Source organism: Dermochelys coriacea, chromosome 16, assembly GCF_009764565.3.
Source record: "Dermochelys coriacea isolate rDerCor1 chromosome 16, rDerCor1.pri.v4, whole genome shotgun sequence".
Classification (NCBI taxonomy): domain Eukaryota; kingdom Metazoa; phylum Chordata; order Testudines; family Dermochelyidae; genus Dermochelys; species Dermochelys coriacea.
Genome location: NC_050083.1, coordinates 12,250,165 through 12,270,562, shown reverse-complemented (window position 1 = coordinate 12,270,562; position 20,398 = coordinate 12,250,165). Strand labels below are relative to the sequence as shown.

The 20,398-nt window shown below is 51.8% G+C and overlaps 1 protein-coding gene and 1 long non-coding RNA gene across 3 annotated transcripts; one reads left to right on the top strand and one right to left on the bottom strand.

Moving 5' to 3' along the window:
- Positions 1-4,326, top strand: LOC119844240. 2 transcript variants are annotated; one of them, XR_005289205.2, is made up of 4 exons: positions 1-283; positions 1,656-1,758; positions 2,105-3,011; positions 3,383-4,326. It is a non-coding gene; the product is annotated as an uncharacterized LOC119844240 (long non-coding RNA). The 2 variants fall into 2 exon arrangements; XR_006276085.1 differs by having other exon boundaries at positions 2,105-4,326.
- Positions 4,327-5,497: 1,171 nt separating this feature from the next.
- PIP5KL1 (phosphatidylinositol-4-phosphate 5-kinase like 1) lies at positions 5,498-18,703 on the bottom strand. The gene is made up of 11 exons (XM_038374875.2): positions 18,517-18,703; positions 17,113-17,249; positions 15,036-15,230; positions 13,692-13,742; positions 13,020-13,174; positions 11,191-11,315; positions 10,605-10,639; positions 10,434-10,489; positions 9,648-9,760; positions 7,182-7,344; positions 5,498-6,420 (listed from the first exon to the last, which is right to left on the bottom strand). The coding sequence occupies exons 1-11, from the start codon at positions 18,686-18,688 to the stop codon at positions 6,000-6,002; spliced, it is 1,623 nt and encodes a 540-aa protein (XP_038230803.2). The 5' UTR covers positions 18,689-18,703; the 3' UTR covers positions 5,498-5,999.
- Positions 18,704-20,398: the final 1,695 nt, after the last annotated feature.

The following is a 20,398-nucleotide window of genomic DNA, read 5'->3' as shown; positions in this document are numbered from 1 at the left end:
TACCCCTGCCTCCAAAGCTACACCCCATCTTTGACCACTCTCTCCTCTTCCAGCTTCTCTTCCCTAGCATCCTACCAAACTCCTCTCCGGTGGCACTGAATGCCATCCCACCAGTCCCTGGCACTTGCAAAGTACCTTACCCTCCCCCTCATTCTCCCCACATAAGCCTTCCCCAGCAAGCCAAACCTGACAGTACCACTGCGCAAACAAAACGGAAACTGCCTTCGTTAATTTCCATTGGCCATGCTGAGAAATTCAGAAAGTAAAGAAAGAGCACAAACGGGTAAGTGAGCTGTGTATTTAAAATACTTTCAGTTTAAATACGATCAAAGGAACTGCCACTCCAGATCAGACCAGCAGTCCATCTAATCTGGTATTCAGTACGATAGGGCTCAGAAGTATCAGACGAAGGGTGCAAGATATGCCATAATGGACAGTTATGCCAAGGGGGGCTGTTTCTTCATAATCTCCATCCGTGAGTGGTTTATGCCCGGATGCATGCAGCCTTAGAAATTTTGGCTGCTGTATAGCAAAACTAGGCTTTGAAGGATTCGATTTTTATCAGTAAATGTCAATAAATGTCAGTTTCAAACCCCCCCCCACCGCCCACACACACACTGAAAACATATTTCCATCAATGATGATCAAAAATTTGCAGACAGTCAAAGTAACAAAAATGCTGCTTGAGACTTTCTACAGTTTGATTTAAGGATCTCTACTTTGTATATTTTTGCCATGTGATGCTGACAATTTGGGTTTTAATGCTTTGACTTTTTGAATCTCTGTCATTAAATAATCACTGTCCCACAACTGTGAAGACTTAAATCAATAAAGTTAAAAAAAATGCTTAAAAATAAACATTGATATTATCCAGCAAATTTATAAAAAAATAAAAATTGAATTCTGCCAAGCCTAAAAGTAACTCTGGATGTTCTTATTATCCATATCAATGCCTCGGCATTAACTTCAGCAGGCTACACTGATGGACACCAGCTGAAACTCTTGGCCTGTGCCTGTTTGCATCGCAAAAATATTCTTTCAGCTATGCAGCACCCTGTGCCTTGGCAGGGAGTGTGTCTGTGTAGGAGTTTATACACATGATTATGATTCCTGGGCTAAATCCTGAAGCCTTTTTACTCACTTCCTATGCCTTTCATTGAGGGTTTTACCCGAGTAAGGCCGGAGGGATTGGGACCACTCCCAATAAATTGGTTAATGACACTGCCAATTTAGCTTACAGAAGCCATCAGCTGGACTCACACACTTAGACAATGGATGCTCCAGATCCTACTGCTCCAGTAAATCCCTTTCCCTGGTTCGCACAAATTAGTTGGGGGCTTGAGATTTTTATTGGATAGTTTTCTCCTGCACTATTTGCATAGCCATATGCAGAGGCCATTTCAGAGTGGGTCGCACCCCATATCAGCCTCGCTTGGCCCAGAGGCACAGCCAGAGGGGACTAAAAGCCAGGAGTTATTGTTCCCTTGTGGAACCAGATAACAGTATTACGCTTCTCTGTCAAAATGGGTTTAAAAATGCTCTGGGCCCATTGGAATTAGAGGTGAGGAAGCCCCGTTAGGTCCTCTAGTCTGGTTCCACAGGACCAGAAGAATTGTACCCTGGTACATTTTCTAATAAAACTTGTTTTTTTCTAGGGCTTTCCATGCAAGGACCTCACAATGCTGCATAAGCCACATTCATAAGCCAAATTCACCACTGGCCCAATGACATTAGCCTCACTCTGTATCTATGAAGTAGGTGAGTTATTATTGTCCTCATATTGCAGATGGGGAAACTGAGGCCCAGAGAGGCAAAATGATTTGTCCAAGGTGCACAGGAAAGTTTGCAGTAGGTCTGTCGCAGTTCAGTCCTGGGCTGTAACCACAAGACCATCTTCCCTCTTGCTAGCTTGTCTGAGATGTCCCCACAAGATGGTCCACTGACTCCAGCTGGATTTGGGGCATGTAAGAAGATAAGATTGAGCCCTAACCAGCTAATTTCATTCATTTAAATCATTTTTGAAAGGCGGTCACTCTCTGGAGGGGATTCTTAGTAGATTTTTAAGGTCGCTTGAAAGCCAATTCAGCTTCCTTTTTCTTTCTAGACAGAAATAGGCACATTGTGATGGAAGATTTGACTTTGCCATGGCTCCTTGCTTAGTCATCTGCAGTAGCCCGGAGCAGTTATGAGAAGACAGAGTGTCTGATTTGTTTGTTTATTTGTTTCTTGTCCTCCCTGAGTTGCCTTCAGAATTTGCAATGTGAAGAGCAGTTCAGGAAACACAGGGAAGATGACACGGCTCATCTGCACTCAATGGATGCATCATCAGATCAAATGAGGATCTCAAACCACACCCCACGCACACACCCACACATATTGTCTTTCCATTGCCTAAAATCATCACTTAAGGAAAAAGGGTACTACTTTGCACTCAGACCTGTTCTATACAAAGTTGTACATATAAAACTAGAGGTGCGATTTGATATCACTTTGGTTAAACTGGTGTAACTTTGTGCCGCTTGTATTAGTTTAAACCTGGTTTATAGCAGTTTAGTTTGTGCCACAGGCTATAAACTGGATTATGCCACTTATAAAGCGCTACAAACCAGATGCGGTATAAGTGTGTCCGAATACAAAGATGCATTGGAATTATAAGCTCTTTGGGGAAGGGACCATCTTTTTATTGTTTGTACAGCACCTGGCACAGTGGAGTCCTGGTTCAGGGGGTTGGACTAGATGACCTTCTGGGGTCCCTTCCAACCCTGATATTCTATGATTCTATGACTCCTAGGTGTTACCCATAATACAAAAAAAGTGATTCAAGTTCAATTGATGTAACTTCTGTGTGTGGACAAGCCCTTATGTCATGCCTTTAATCCCAGGAGCTGAATGCGTTTTGCTGTCATTCATGAATGAAGCCTCACCCCACCCACGGGAAAGCCAATGAATCTTTTTATCCCCATGCGGTAGACGGTGAAACTGAGGCACAGCAAGATGTGATTTAGCCCAAGGTCAGTGCCAGGGAGAGAACCCAGGAGTCCTGACTCTCAGCACCATGCTAGACTGCGCTGCCCCTCCCCCACCTTGTCTCTTTCATGCAGTTGCTCTTGGACGTTTTTGGGGGGGGGGGGGCTTGTGTCGGGTGTCAATGTTCAAATACGGAATTGCTCTGCTGGACAAGACCAGGAAACTGCATCCTCTTGGGTGCCCGCAGGAAGGAATCCCTGCTTTAAAATTACTTATTTTCATGAAGCGCTCCCCACCCCCCGCCACTTATTCTTTTCCTTTTCACTGACCCCCCAACAAGTCTCTGATTGGGCTCTGAGGTCTCTGAGGCCAAAGCTTTGGGGGGGGGGTTAAACAACCATGTTTTCCCCTGCAGATTGGGCAATCCCAGTGGTTTCTTCCCTCAATCGGCATTGCCAACACCAGGCTTGATAGCTGCTGGATGGGATTTCTGATTCCTGCCGTGAGGCTACAGGGAGTCCGAATGTCAACACACAAACAACAGCTAGACCCCGGTTCATGCGTGACCATCACAATAGCTGCACTGACTCAACGGGGCGTTCACAGGAAGCCAAGCCAGAGAGTCACCACTCAAGGAGCATTCTCAGGGCCCCAAACTTGGGGTAACGCTAGACAGCCTCCTGATTTCACTTCGCCCAGACAAGCTAACGCAAGGAGAGCGCAGCTTTGCTGTGATGCCCGGCTCTTAATCACCCACAGCCCAGCTTTAGAGATAGTCAGGGAGCGTAGCCCTCAATCAAAACCAATCCAGCACTAGGACGATGGCTTCTGAGAGCAGGGAGGGTAGGTTTTCAGGAGCTAGCCCGAGATCACAGACAGTCCACCGCGGGGATAGCTCAGGGCATAGGACTGATGGGGCTAGGGTGGGGATGCAGGTTCTGCCTACCTTCCGTGCTACTTCAGTGCACAAACTGGAACTGGCTGCTGAGTCTGTCATTAGCTTCCCAGCATGCTTCTGGTTCAGCAGGTGCCTTGTGAACCCCAGATTGGTGCCCGTGGAGATTGGGTTTTGCTCCAGCGGCCCTTAGTAGGGTTCATATGGGATCGAAATGGCACCAGCAGTCGGGAGAGATCAGGCCGTCCCTTTCCGTCCATTCACATCTCCTGTCCCATCGTCATTCCAAGAGAGGATCTGGGGACCATGAATGGATTTTGGTGTGGCTATTTCACCACCCAAGATGCAAACCGGCTGTGACGTTGCACCCCATAATGTTTTATAGAAATATGCTTATGAGTGTAAATATGACATAACTGGAATATGTTTTATGCTAGATATGCCATGTAACATATCTTTGCAAAGGTTATGTTCTACTGCATATATTCATACTATTTGTATGCATGTATCATTTTTATATCTGAAGTTATGAGTATTGGCTCTATGCTTGTTTTTAAAGTGTTTGCTATAGAAAGCATCTAAGGCAGATTTGGTCAACATAGTGTGAAGGGGTTATTCAAGTAATTGGGAGTACTTGGCTAACAATGGATCTTGATAGATGCCAGACCACATCTGAGCTTCCCTGGGAACGTTCGGGCTAACATACGGGCAATGGCGATGGCCTGTAGAGAACTGAGTCATGTATGGACATGTCAAATACCCATGTGACTCCAAAACGCCATCTTGTAGCTATGATTCTACACAGGGTGAGAGAAGGGTTTCCACGCACAAGAGAGAGACTATACAAGTCCCTGGAAACCCCTCCATTTTGTCTTCAGCTGGCTCAAGAGATAGCCTCTCCACCCCAAAGAGATGCCTGAAAGAAACTGTAACAAAGGACAGTAACTACAGGGGTATGACAGGTTTCAGAGTAGCCACCATCTTAGTCTGTATTCGCAAAAAGGAAAGGAGTACTTGTGGCATCTTAGAGACTAACAAATTTATTTGAGCATAAATACAGCTGTAGCTCACAAAAGCTTATGCTCAAATAAATTTGTTAGTCTCTAAGGTGCCACAAGTACTCCTTTTCTTTTTACACGAGTGTGAGTGATTGCTGGACCCAGACTAGAAGGGAGTCTTGTCTGTAAAAGAAGCTTATTGGAACATCTCTGAGGGTGAGATTTACCTGCATTTAGTTTCTTACTGTAGTAGGCTTAGACTTGCATGTTTTTGTTTTATTTTGCTTGGTAATTTACTTTGTTCTGTCTGTCATTACTTGGAACCACTTAAATCCTACTTTTTATATTTAATAAAATCACTTTTTACTTATTAATTAACCCAGAGCAAGTATTAATTCCTGGGGAAGCAAACAGCTGTGCATATCTCCCTATCAGTGTTAGAGGGTGAACAATTTATGAGTTTACCCTGTATACGCTTTATACAGAGTAAAACGGATTTATTTGCTGTTTGGATCCCATTGGGAGCTGGGAGTCTTGGTGTTGGAGACAGGAGCACTTCTTAAGCTGTTTTCAGTTAAGCCTGAAGCTTTTGGGGGACGTGGTTCAGACCTGAGTCTGTGTTCGTAACAGGCTAGCGTGTCTGGCATAACAGGCAAGGTACTGAAATCCCAAGCTGCCAGGAAAATGGGCTCAGAGGTAGTCCCAACACATCAGGTGGCAGGCCCAAGGGGGTTTCTGTGATCCAACCCCGGACACCCAGAGACACCCTACACGGGAGCAATGCAAACTGGCAGCTGGTTCACGGATTCCCCATTTACTGGGTTCCTTGGACACTTGCGGCACCGACATTGAACCCCATCCCCACAGCATGCTGCAGGACAGCTGCTGCCTGCAGGGTCACGGCCCCCCGACCTCTTCAGTTCTGATGCCAGAAACCTGCTCTCAGGACGCTGGGAATGGTCCTTCCGCAGCATTCCAGTAACACAGCGGCGATGCTGCCTTGAGGCTGCCCCCTGGTGGTGCAGGAGATCAGCAGCAGGCAGCTTGCAGCATGGTCTGTGGGCTTGTAACTCTCCCAGCGAGCGAGTGGGGCTGTCTGGGAAGCTGCCATCAGTTTCAGCCCCAGTGCAGGGCCCCACTCATACAGTGTGTGATTCCACCCACTGGCAGAGGCGCCTGGCATAATCTGAGGGGCTGACGGTGGAGAAGGTTTGTCCCCGGTACCGGATGCATTTCCACAGGTGCTCGAGCCTCTTGGGGAAGCTGTACACGGTGAACAGGTCAATGATGCCCATGAAGTAGCGGAGCTCCGGGCCATCAAGCAAGTGCAGAGCGCTCCTGCATGTGGGCAGCAAGCGTCGGTTCTGGGCCAGGATGTAGGCCAGATCATGGTCAGACTTGGCGCTGCTTTGGAAGCTGACGTCCTGCACCCCAGAATTCAGCTCATGCAGTCGGTAGAGGTCGACTTCTCCTACCATCTCAGACATCAGAATGTCAGACTCTTCATCCATGATCCCTGACTTGGAGGTGAGCAGGGAGCTCTCGGGATTGCTCAAGGACCTGTAGCAGGGAAAGGCCAGGACAGTGAATGGGTGAGATCTTGGGGACACCCCAGATCAAAGTGATAGGAACCGGCAGCTGGTCTGCAGCTTCCCCACTGACTTGGTTCCTTGGAGGCTTACAGGCTCCTAAGGTTCAGTCACCTGCGGTCATGGATTGTGGGCCTAATTCTCAGTTACACTAAAGCCCTTTATGCCACTTGGCAGGGGAAGGGGTCCCTGAGACCCTCCCCCAGAGGAGAGGGCAGCATACAGCTAGGGTAAGGGCTCTGTGCTAGACTGCTCCCAGCCCCAGGTGCAGGAGATATGTCAGGAGCAGGCCAGGGGCAGAGCGTGGAAGGGAAGGGCATGGCCAGAGATTACAGCTGTTCTCTGCTTCCTAGGGCTCCTAAGCACCTGAGGGAAAGACAGTGAAAGGTAGAGCAGCTCTGAGGCTGCTGGGACTGACACCAGGGACTTAACATCCCCTTTGTCTCATCCTCCAGTTTGGCCACAAAGGCGGAATGCTGTGACTGAGAATCAGGGCCTGCGACGCTGAGTCCAACTACGTTCCTGTGGGGTCTCTGCCCTCCCGGGGACACTGGGCTTCAGGCACTCTGCAGGCTCACTCCAAGCAGCGTGGTAGCTGGGGGCAGAGCCTGTCGTGTCTGCTGCTTGCCCCCAATCAGCCAGAGCTGCAGGAGAAGCAGAGGGCTAGCTGTGAAAGGGGCAACGTGCTCCCCCTCTGTGCTGAGCGTTCTCTGCAGGAGGCTGATCACTCACTTGGTGGTCCTGAAAATGATGTCTGCAAAGGACAGGTTCTGGCCCTTTTCGTCTGCATGCAGGGCCTGAAATGCCACCAGCAGGCTGTAATCCAGCACATTCAGCTCCTTCAGGAACTGCGTGTCCAGCTGCATCTGGCATAGGAGCCAGGAGCGCTGCTGACCTGCAGGAGAGAGCGGAGAGGCTGACAGACACGTGTGAGAGCCCGGGCCAGGGAGGGGAAGGTCTGAGCAGGGATGGGAGATAAGCAAGGACAGTTAGCCTGGGAGTGGGAGGGGCAGTGTTCTGCAGGGGGCCAAGCAGATGGGGCCTTGGCCGGGGTGACAGACAGTTCTAATGTAGCAGGATCAGGAGTAGAAGAAGCTGCAGCTGGAGGAGAAACAGCAGCTTGTGGAGGAGAGATGAGTGCAACTGGAGGCCAGGCAGCAGAAGTGAGTCAGTGGCAGGAGACACACAGAGCGGAGAGAGAAATCAAGTGACAGCAAAGATCACAGAGCGATCACAAGGGAATGAGTGAGGGCAGAGGGGAGGGCAGTGCAGAGGGAGAGGATGGCTGCTAGTTCGGGGAGTACTGAATGGGAGGGTTTCTGGGGTCCCCAGCTTGTAGCTGGCTTGGGACCCAGACTCCATACTGCACACAGGCACCTGCCTGCTGGCCATGGAGCAGCAGGGCTAGATACAGGCCACTCACAGGCTTTGCAGGAGCCCAGAGGCCCAAGTGTCTGCCTGATGAGCTAAAGCAGCGGCTCAGAGCAAGCAGAGGCACACACAGCTTGGACAGGCTCCACCTCACTGTGCTCCGGGACTGTCTATCTCATGTGGTTCCATCAGCCGGAAACTTAGCTGGCAAGCTGAAGAAAGAGGCGGTTGGTGTAGATTTGGTTGGGGGGGGGAGACAGTCATGTGATCACCCAGAGCCAATGGGCTGAGCCTGGGAGGAGACAAATAAATAGAAGGTCCTTCATGCTGACTTCAGGGAAGTCACTGCCCAGTCTCCGTGCCTCAGTTTCCCCACCCCTCATGATTCTGACCCTCCTCTGCAGATTGCTTGGAGCTCTAGGGATAGAAAAGTGCCTGACATGAGCCAAGAATCATTATTTTCATCAGCATGGTGATGAATGGGCTAAGCAGGACACCACCATTTCCATCCAGCCTCTCTGCACCGATCTACGACCCTGCAGGGTGGACACACAGGCACATCCTGGCCAATAGGAGAAGGGAGCAGAAACCCTATAGGAGACCCTGACCCTCGCTGGGGGGGAGCGGCAGCTGCATGGCAAATCAGGAGCAGCAGGGATGCTGAATGCAGGGGAAGGTGTTGGGGAATTGTGGCAGAACCAGCTGGGGCAGGAGCCAGGGAACCACATGTGCAACCAGGGTCAGGTCCGCGCAGAAGCTGTGGAGAAGCAATGGAGCTTGGGAACGTGAGCAGAGGGGTTCCAAGGAGACACACCACTAGCTGATCCTGGCCTGGAAACCCACCTCCAGCAGAAATGGGGCTGGAGAGGCACCAGGCAGAGGAGCCTTGACCCTCTATTGAACTACCCCCCCCCACAGGCCCACATACAATCCACTTTTGATTTACCTTAAATTGCAAGCATTCAAGCCACTTTCCCCTTTTGCTAGTCCTAATAAAATACCCCTTCCTTTAGCCTAGTGTCTGACTTGTCAGTGACCCATGAGGGCTAGCGCCTAGCATCTCAAGTGTCTTCGGAGCCTGCCTCCAAGTCACGGTACACCTGGTGTGCTACTAGTGCCTTTGGGGTTTGCTGTGTCACAGCCCTAACAATTACCTCATCATCATGGGGTAGCAGGACATCTGCCATCTTGGCTGACACCTGGGGATGGAACCAGGAACCGCAGCTGAAACCCCCAAGTCTCTATAGCTTGAGCTAAACAGCCAGGATCCATGGGGCGGGTTACGGTCGTTCCGACAGGAGGTTCCATCCACTTCCCAGCGAGTCGGCATCCATGTCATAAAACCAGCTCACACCACAAACGGGCTTCCCATGCTGGCGGCCTCAGCCGTGAGGCCAGGAAGTGAACAGGGACACAGACTGAATTACCGGCTTCTCCCTAAAGGTGGCTGCCTTCAGCTCAGGTGTGAGGCACTTTGGCAAGGTGACTGCGGGAGGGGATGTCGTACCTTTTTGGTGAATAGAGCACTTAGGCCTCTGGATCCATGGATCCTGCATCTTTCTCCAGCACTAAACTGGGTCATTCTCTTTCCCCTCTCTCTCTCTCTCTCTCTCTCTTTCTCCCATCAGCCTATGATTAATTCACAACCTTCCAGATTAGGACCTATGTAATGAGGAGGTTAGCTAAGCTGGGTGTGGTAGATGGATAGAGACAGAGGCTGGATGGTGGGTGGATTGAATGGCAGATGGCTGGACAGTATGAAGTGGGTGGGTGGCCCAACGGGTCACCCTGCCTCCCCAGGCCTTCCTTGGCCAGGGAAGTACTTACCCAGGTGGATGGAATTTCCTTCGAAGTTGAGATCCTTCAGCACCACGATGACTTGGCTGCCCTCAGGGGCGGGCTCTGTCCAGCGATTCACCTGACACCCTTTAATGTCATACCTGCACATGGCAATTAGGACAGGCGATTCCTGGAGGGCATGTTGAACCCCTGCTTAACCCTTTCTGCACCACACCCTTGGCATGACATACAAGAGAGCCCATCGCAGCCGTGGGCCGGAAGGGAGAGGAAAGTCTCTCATTGGGCTGCACCATCTGAGAGTGCAAAGGTAGGGTGACCAGATGTCCTGATTTTATAGGAACAGTCCCGATATTTGAGTCTTTTTCTTATATAGAAGCCTATTACCCCCCCATCCCTGTCCCGATTTTTCACACTTGCAGTCTGATCACCCTATGCAAAGGGGTTATGCCCATGGACTTTGAAAAGGGTTCAGTGCTCAGTAATTTTCCCATGAAATATTCACGCTCATCAGTAGGTTCATATCCCTTGCAGTTTGCAGCCACTAGAGGGTGACATGATCACCCACGTTTTATCAGGGTTGCTTGTGCGATATTAGAGTTTATAAACTCGCAGCTGCAGCTATTAGAGGGCAACAGAACACCACACATGGGAGCAGGTCTGACATTCCCTTCGCTAGTGGGCAGCGGTGACACACATGTTGCAGAGGGGCAGACAGCCACAAAGGCAGGACATTATTCCAGAGGGGAGATGACTGTACAAACCCCTCTGATCCCAGAGCCGTGACCTCTCTAACCGCATGGGCCTGTAACTCACCGTTCAAGGATTCTCTCATCGGGGTAGAACACGCTCTGCATGATGATGAAGTATTTCTAGAGGAGAGAGAAGAAGAGACTTGATGGAAACCGGCACAGAGTTGGAGTTGGCTGTGCCAAAAATGGGGCCGGTGGCACGTGACACGGCCTCCAACAGGCAGATGGAACCTACCTTCTTCTCCTGTGCCACGATGATGCTGTGAACCCCTGGAAGGGAGGAGACAAGGGGAAAGTTCAGAGAACACAGACCACAATTGGCACTCTGGCCCGCTGGTGGCTCTGATACCCCCACTAACCAGCAGGGACACCGAGTACCATGTCCAGGGTACAAGGGCCTTGCAACCTGGGTTTCAAAAATCTTAAGCATGGTTGCAGCCAAACAGGCTGTACCCAGGTATGGCTAGCAAGGAGGAGGACAGGCCAGACTGGTTGAGAGCAGGGCTTAGAGCCACCTGCTATAGATAAGGTCCCTTCTCAGGCTGGAACCCAGTGGTTCTCGATGCACTGCTCAGCAAAAGCCTGTTAGATCCTCACTTGGCAGCCTTGACTTCTGGTCCCCTGAATAGTGACTTGACTCAAGCAGAATCACAGGGGCTAGGCGAGGTGAGGGTTCCCCCTCAGAAGGTCCTAGGCCATGTCTCCCAGGTGCCATGTCCCACCATCTCCTCTCTGATAGGTACTGTCCCAGGCCGGACTGTTCTCCCTGGCGTTTATGGAGCCTCAGTCTTTCCCCACAGCACGTCGGAGGTGGTTCTTACCCAGGAACTTGACGAGGAGGGAGTGGGGGTATCTCTCAAGGTGCTGGATGTACTTGGGCAGGTTGGAGAGGAGGAACCGGATCTCTCTCTTACTCTGAGTCTTCAGGAAGAAGCATTTGTTGTTCCTACAGCACGAGGAGGCTGAGAGTTACCCCCGGGCTGTTAATGGGGATAGGGGGAAGCGAGAGTCCTCAGGTCCTAATCAGACCCAGGACACACCCAGTTCCCAAGATATGTTCCTATATGCCCAACCTCACACATGTGTAGGACACATGCAACATCTGCACACTGTGTGTCCACCCCTCCCACCATAGCAGCAATAACGGAACATTTGGATTTTTGCCATGAAGACATACAGGTGACACGTCTCCCTCCTTAGCATCGCCAGGACATTGCACACCAGAAGAGCAAAAGCATCCTGACTGCTGCTATGAGGAATTGCCCCTTGCTAGTGAATATCAGATACTAACGGGTTCTAATCAGCACTTCCAATACTTTATCCTTACCCACACACTGTCCCATACCCAGAGACTGGACAGAAACAACACACTGGGACATACGCTGTCCAAAAATACAGATAGCCTCCCAGTCACACACGGAAACCACTGCAGAGCAGGGGACAAAACACAAGCGTGATCTCCCACCTAATAAATGGGTAGCCTCCCCTCCCCAAACCCATGCAATTACCCACATTGTCCATGGTCTGACATATCCACCAGGTCATGCCCAAATGCAACACACACTTACACACCCTAATATATTGGGTACCTACGCAAGTCTTCCAAAACACAGATCCATCCTCTCTCCCTCCCGCTACAGCCAAGTGAACATAGCATCATGCACCCATTACATGTGCACACACAAGCCATAGAGGGGCACTACAATGCCCTATATCAGGGGTTCTCAAACTTCATTGTGCCATGACCCACTTCATGTCCCAGGAAGGGGGGAGACCTGAGCCCTGCTGCCCTGGCTGGGGAGATCAAAGCCCAAGCCTCGCTGTCCTGGATGTAGGGGGGCAAAGACAAATCCCAAGGGCTTCAGCTCCAGGCAGGGGACCTGTAACTCTGAGCCCCTCCACTAAGGGCTGAAGTCCTCATGCTTTGGCTCCAGGTAGTGGGCCTTGGGCTTGGGCCCCAGTCCCCAGAAAATCTAACGCCAGCCTTGGGGATCCCATTAAAACGGGATCGCGACCCACTTTGGGGTCCCAACCCTCTGGCCTACATTATAGCAGAGGCAGTGTATTCATGCTGGTTGTTACATGGGTCAGCTGCTGGGTGCTCTCTGATCACTACAGATCTTTCTAGTCAGTAGTAAGTTATCTTCTTGATTGCTGGTTCACTTAGGCAGTTAGTTCTGAAAGTCACGGTACAAATAGACCTTAGGCCAAATTCTGCCTTCAGACGTTCACCTGTCTTCCTGTGGATATCAGTAGGTGTTAGTTTTTTTCACCAAATGCATCCGATGAAGTGAGCTGTAGCTCACGAAAGCTTATGCTCTAATAAATTTGTTAGTCTCTAAGGTGCCACAAGTACTCCTTTTCTTTTTGCGAATACAGACTAACACGGCTGCTACTCTGAAACCTGTCAGTAGGTGTTAGGCGGGAGTACCTGAGGTTAAATTGGCTGTCATTGATCACCTAGAGGAGTGGTTTTCAACCTGGGGTCTGCAGACCCCTGGGGGTCCGCAGACTATGTCTAAGATTTCCAAAGGGGTCTGCACCTCCATTCAAAATTTTGTAGGGGTCCGCAAATGAAAAACGGCTGAAAACCACTGATCCTAGACCCTTGAGCTCTCAGAGCTCTCTCTGCCCCCGTGGGAAGACTCACGTCAGGAAGAAGTCAGCCTTGCTCTTGGAGTTGCTGATGAACTGCAGGTAGGTGCTCCCAGAGGACAGGGACAGCTGATATTCCTTCTCCGATATGCCCAGCGAGTGCCTGAAGTGAGCGAAGGCCGGGCCACTGTACGTACGCATCTCAAAGCCCTGCAGCGACCCGGGAGGAGCAAGAGGTGAGACCAGGTTCTACTGTACCCTGCTACCCGGCACGCACGCCAGGCTGCCAAGTGCTTTCACCCCACTTCCCCAGTCAGCTGGAGAGGCGGGGAACAACTGCTACCGGCTGGCCCACAGGGAGCTGGGAATAGCAACAGCATCTCGGTCCTCCCTCAAAACTACAGAACGCAGACATGGCTACTGTTGGACTAGAGAGTCAGCATAGGTGACTGGTGGAGGTTATATGGGTGTGCCTCTGCATATGTATGTATACGTGACGGTGTGGATAGGTATGGATGTGGGTGGGAGGTATAGATATAGGGGCTGGCTATCTGCAGCCTGATGGACCCTGGGGATAGCTTGTATGATTAGGGTGTGTGGCTACAGTGTAGGGGTTGGGGGTGTGGCTCAGGGATCCTGCGACAGGTCCATGTTAGTGAACTGGGCCTGGTGTACCAAAGCCTCTGGCTGGGGCCTGTGCTTTTTCCCTGCTATGGTGAGTTCCTACCTCATGGGCCTGCTTCAGCACGGCCTTGCAGTCTGCGTCGCTCAGGGCATCCTGGCAAGGAGAGAGAGACAGAGAGTGAGCGCACTGCAAGGGGACTTCTCCCCATTCACGTTCGCGGCTTCGCCGACCTTCCCAATGGACCTTTGAACAAAGCTGGAAAGCAAATACGAAATGATTTGGGGGGAGGGAGGGGGAAGGGAAATCAGCCTGGGAGTGTGGGGACTGCAAGAAACATGACGGCAACTAGCGGGAGTACACCGGCTTCTGGGCTCACCCCGGCCCCTGGCCTGCCCCATCTCTCCCCATCATTTCCCCTGCTTTGCCCCAGTGCTATGGATGGAACTGATGCAGGACAGGGTTATTCCTGTCTTTTTGAACCCCTTCTCCTCACTGCTAGCCAGCTGTCACCATCTTGCCATGGGAGGTCAGGATTTCCTCAGCAGGGATAGGCCACCCCCATCTACCCTCCTCATGCTTCTCATCATTGCAGGATCTCAGCCCCCTCGCACCGACTTCTCCATTTGCTAAGGGCAACGCTTCTTGCAGCCCCTGGTCTAGCAGGTCTCTTATTATTATTCAGGCCTTTCACTAAAGGCCTATTGTTCTCTGGCTCTCTCTGTGAAGCTGTGCCTGTCCCGTTAGCCCCCCGTAGGGCCAGAGTCCCGTCTCAGTCACTCTGGTCTGCATATGCAGGGAAGTTCATGGAGTACCACTAAGAGGCTGGCTCACTCAACATAATGTCCAGTGAGTCCTGGGGGGGTCACGGGAATGCTGGGATGGGGGCCAACCCTGTGCTTGAGTTGGTGTGTGCATGACACAAATCACTAGCTACCCCCATCCCTGGGGGCAAGGGGCGGGGAGTCCCCTACAGAGCAGCCTGTTCTCGCTCCAGCAGGAGAGGGGCCCCTTTGTTCCTGTCGGTCTGGAGTTCGCTCTGATCACTTGTGCAGAACTGCGCTGGGCTGCTAGCCTGGCAGCGCGTTTGAGCCACCAGTTTGGCTGGGCCGGCCAGGGCCGAATTTCACATCAGTTCGTCAGCGTTCTCCAAAGAGGGAGCACAGCCTAGTTCTTAGAGTAGGGGGCTGCCGGGCTGCCTCGTCCTGGGATCTGGGCCCGGCCCTTCCCCTCTCAGTGTCAGGGGATGCAAAGCACTTGGGGCTCCTTGACTGGGGGGAGACAGGAGGGAGGAGAATGGGATCATGATGGGAGCACATAGGAGGCTGCACACCTTTGGTACAGCAGCACACCCACTGGTAGCCCCGTGCTGGGGGAGAAGGCCATGTAGGAGTCTCATATGGCTGGGCAGCTGGAGAGGCGAATGAGCCCGTCCTGGGAGGTACTCACCGCAGGCGGGTTGTCAATGGCCTCTTGGATGGCGGCCCTGAGCCCCACCTTCAGCATGCAGGTCAGGTCATAAAACTCGTGCTCCCTGTTGATCTCAAAGAGGCCCAGGAGCTTCCACTTCTGGCGGAGCTTCCAAAGGAACCTGCGCTTCAACGTGAGAGACCTCCGGCCCGTCGTGCTCTCCGGGGCATCCATCTGCAGGGGACAAGGCACCATCGAGGAGTCAGAGGAGAGAGCGGGGCTCCATCTGGAGATGGGAAGTCCCGGAGCCCCTGGGCAGAGAAGAACCAACTGTTCCCAGCAGACAGTGAGGGGCATGGGACCTGAGCTTGAAGAGGTTTGAGGGAAGATGGATGACTGGCAAAGTAGGGGGGAGTTCAGAGAGGAACAACAGCAAGGACTAGGGGGCTGAAGGGGAGTAAATTCCCTCTGGTCCTTGAGTGAGATCCCAGATCCACTGACATCAATGCCAAAGTTCCCATGGACTTCAACCAGGCCAGGATTTTGCCCCTGGAGAACATTTGAACTCCTGGTGAAAGAGCAAAACACCTAGTCCTCACGGAGACAGGAGCAGTGTGCACGCAAGATTCAGAGCCAGGCAGGCCAGACAGAATGGTGATTATCGCTCTGCTGAAAGGCATTAGTGGCTGCCACCAGTGGGGGCTGTAATCCAGGGACAATCACACACCTCAGTAAAACCGATGGGGGTGCCAAGCACTCTCTGTCAGACTCCCTGGAAGGAGCACTTAACCCTTGTATGTAGGGAAAACAGCTACAGCCAAGAGAGGCTACAGCCCAAGACAATGAGTCACATGGCCAGGTCTGAGTTAGCCCAGTAGCGTAACAGGGGTTTCCCTGATTGCACACACAGGAACAAGGATATCAGTTTGCAGCTTGAGTGGGAACAGCTAATTTAGACCCCATCATTTTGTACATATAGTTGTATTAGCAGATATTAACTTTTTATAATTTTTGTATGTTAATCTCTCATAATTCTTTTATATGCAAACCACAAGCCTTTTTATTTTGTGTATCTATATATTTATTGTCCTATATATATTGAAACTAAAAAGTTCTTTGTCCTTTAATTGAACCTAATGGGCAAAGAACATAAGAACGGCCAGACTGGGTCAGACCAATGGTCCATCTAGCCCAGTGTCCTGTCTTCTGACCGTGGTCAATGCCAGGTGCTTCAGAGGGAATGAACAGAACAGGTCATCATCAAGTGATCCATCCACTGGGACAATGAACTCAATGATGAAATGCATATAATCTTTTACCCTGATCTTATTAATATAGGCCAGATGTCCCAGGAAGAGACACACCCACCCACCCACCACCAACTACTACAAAGTTTCTACAGAAGGATTTTATAAACAAAATGAGGTGATTGATATGGGATACTTGTTATGACAAATGGGCTCTGTAATGGATGAAATAATGCACCACTGAAAGGTGTTTTTAAATCATTTAAGCACTGTCAGTAGTCAAGCTGTTAGAAATAATGACTGGATTACAGATTCTTGTTTGTTCATCAGTCAGGGAAACTGAGGATGACATTCCAAGAAATTCTATTAGTAATGAAGAAAACAGAACATATGGTAAAAATAATTATGAGAAAATATTTTCCCCTCCAAAAAAGGAATTTCTTTGTCTCACACACTATAAAAGGACTGAGGTTTGGGGTGTTAGATAGGGAACAAACACTGTCAGAATTCCTCCAGTACAGAGGAAGGGACTCAAGTACTTTCTCTTCACCGTCTACAGGGGGGTGGCAAAGCATCTGTTCCTTGCGTATTCTGTATAGAGCTGTATAAATCTCTGATTGATAAAATAGATTAAATCAATTCCGTATGAGCCTGTCATCTGACAATCGCAAATCACTATTCAATTCAAACACCCAACGTTGAGATTATGTTTTCCAATGTGCATTACTTTGCACTTATCAACACTGAGAAAGTGTTGCACCTTCCCTTCTGTTTGCCATCACATGCCATCTCCCAGTCACCACTGCACGTCACCAGTCAGCTCTCTGTAGACTAATTTGAGAACTCCTCTAAAATACAATATGACTCACCATGGCTTCTCTCTGAATGTCAGGCTTCAGCTCTACAGTGAATGCTACCTGCTGATGCTGCTGGCACAAAGGATTCCTACCAACAAACCCCAGTCTGTAGCCCACGGGGCACACCGTCCATGCCGGCGGGAACCAGTCTGTGCAAAGCAAGAGCACAGGGTGCAATGATCGGTCAGTGCAGCAACCAGACAAAGCACAGTTAGATGGAGCATGCATGCATGAAGTGGGGAGTGCAACATGAAAAACCAGCTGCATTAGTGCCGGGGGCATGAATCAGTGTGCGGAGCAACAGCTGAACCCAGGTAAAAATACAGATCACTGCTTGGAGCAGAGCAGTGGCAGGAAGATGGCCTTGAGTGAGCTCTGACTGGCCCGCTGGATGGGATCAGCAGTGAAGTGGGACCAGACAGGGCGAGTCTAGACTCCAAAGGGAGTTAGGTGCTGGGTGGGTCCCAGGCTGACTGACACCGAGAGACTTTACCTAATGGAGCACAGGAGTTGAAAAGCTAGAATCCACAGACTAGCGGAGGCCTTGGCATTAACGCAGTCAACAGTTCAAGACGGTCCGATTTTAGGAAGGCACATTTGGGGAAATTACAGAGCTATAGGGCCTGCTCTCATTGAAACAGGGCGAGAGCCGCTGCTGGCTTCAGTGTATCACTGTGACCATCTTCTTCAGGACTTCCCAGAGCTCCACTCAGGATGAGGCTCTATGGGAGGAGGGCACAAGGGCTATTCCAGAATGGCTCCCCATGGGGACCCTGTTCTGCAGTCCGTCCCTGTGCTCTGGAATGACTCGTGCGCGTTGTGAGCGTGGTCACCATGCCGGAATAGAGTGTCCACACACGGAGCCATTGTGGAATCGCTGTGGCAGAATAGCTTATTCCACAGCAGTTGTTCTGGTCAGTTTCCCTAGGCAGACAAGCCCTTTGGTCTCAGAACATCCTAGTTTAGACTCTCCTCATGATGATCATGATGATGATGATGCCTATTCATCTGCATTCCAGTAGTGGCCCAGGCACCCCGGCAGAGACCAGGACGCTGGGGTGCTAGGCGCTGTACAAAGAGCCGGTCCCTGCCCCCAGAGCTCTGAAGAAGTCACTGGGTGGTGGGGGAGGCAGGGGGAAAGACAGACCCGGTAGCAGCGCTCCCAGCAGGAAATGAGCCTGACCCTGGGGCTCCCCATCCGGGCTGGGGGAGGACAGCCCAGCCCAGGGACATCTTGCGGCTGGTTTGGGGGGGGGGGCAGCGGCCCGCCCCTTCCCAACCCCGGGAGTGTGTGTGTGGGGGGGTCTCATGGCATTCAGCCGGGGGTCCGGGGCAAGGGCGGGGGGCGCCGGCGGCGAGCGCAGGGGGGCTCCGCCCCGGAGTGAGGGGGGGTGGCGTGGCCGTGTTGGCACCTACCTCTGCGGGCGTCCTCTGCAACCGCGGGCCCCGCCGCCTGGCCCCGCATCACTGCCCGCCCGCGCCAGCCCGCCGCCGCCTCCCCGAGCCCCCGGGCTGCCGGATCGCTCCTGTCCCTAGCAGGCGCCCTCCGGCTCCCGGCGGCGGCTCCCGGCTGCGGAGCGGCTGACATCAGCCTGCCGGCAGCCGGCCCTGCTGGCAGCAATGCAGCGGCGGGCGGGGGAAAGGCAGGGGAGACCGTGGCCCGCGCTCCACCGGCGGGGGTGGGTCATGGCCCTGCCAGAGGGTGCAGGGTTAACAGCTGCAACCGTGTAGCCGTTCTCAGCGGTGCCGCCTTCCAAAGCTTCATCCCCACCGAGCAGGTAGCTAGAGCCCCGTTTGGGGGAAACTGAGGCAGAGAACAGGGCAGTCACTTGCCCAGGCTCACCCGGGGAGTCATTGTCAGAGTCCTGCTTTGAGCACAAGAGACCTAGGCTCCTAATTCTGCCCTCAGACCATTAGACCAGAGGCCTTCAAGCCCTGAGCTCTGCACCTGCCCACACAAGGTATTCATCTGGGATTCAGCAGCAGCACCCTGCAAGTTTTCCATGAAGAAATAGGGGGCAACTCGAGCCCTTATGGCTGCAAGGAAAATCTTCCAAAGGTGATGGGCGTATAGCCGACACAGTTCTGTCTGCCTGAGTCTGCAGCCAGCCCGGGACAACAGCTCTAGGAGGGAGGTGAACAGTCTGGATGCAGCAGTAAGTGTTAAGTCAAATTACCACACCATCAGAGCCAGGTTTTCATGCAAAATGGGTGACCAGCTGCATGGTGCAACCACTGCAAGTGTGCGAGCACCGCAGGTCATGTGCAGCTGAACCCTGGGTAGGCTGCAGCACCCAAGAGATTTTTTTTTCTCCCCCTGAATGACAAGTTTAGTGACCACATTAGGGCCATATCCTCCCCCCTCCCAGCACTGGGCCAGCCACCCTCATCATTCTCCTGATTGCTTGTATTGTGATTGATGGGAGATCTGCTGTGGATTGAAGGGTGTAAATGGACCTGCCTTTGCAGGCTTAGTCCTGGCCCGCATTTGAAATCAATTGCCCTGAGTTTCAGAAGTCTGAGAACCCTGGAGTTCCCACCGACATCAGGGGGACTGCAGGTGCTCAGCATCTCTGAAAATCAGGCCAGAATGACACCGACTCCTCAGCCCTGGGCCAGAGCTCCCAGAACAGCGACTGGCATGGAGCGAATAAAGCAACCAGGATGGTCATGATGGAGGCTGGAACTCTGTCCTTGCCTCACCCGGTGGGGAAGACAGGCCTTCAGATAACCCCCAGTGCCTGCATTGCACTTTCCAGCCCAGGAGCAAGGAACCATTGCACACACACGTAGCACTGGGGGGAGCTGAAACCCCGAGGGGGGAAGTGACTTGCCTGAAGTCATCCAGTGAGTTGGTGCCAGAGTGGAGAATAGAAGCTAGATCCCGACTCCCAGCTCTGTCCCTCTGATCCCAAGAACAGCCCTTTCCAGATCCATGTGGGGGAGGCAGGAGAGACTCTAACCAAGTGTAGAAGCCCGAAGGCCAGCGGAGGGACCCCTGCGATGCCCTGCAGCATCCTGCCAAAATTACAGGCAGAACACCTGGAGCAGAAACACATACCATATTCACCCTAATAGCCCCATTTCTTACCAGGCTGCCGGATACCTTTGTTACTGTATGAATAAGAATAGCATCTGCAGCAACATGGGCCAGGACACAGTTCCACGAGCTCCGGCCCCCCATGCGTTGGGACGAAGTGGGTGTCAGGGGTGCATTCCCCGTACTAAGACGCATTGTGGAGGGAATGATGCTATCCACTGACTCCCCTGCTCAGGGCAGATCTATGTGACATACAGC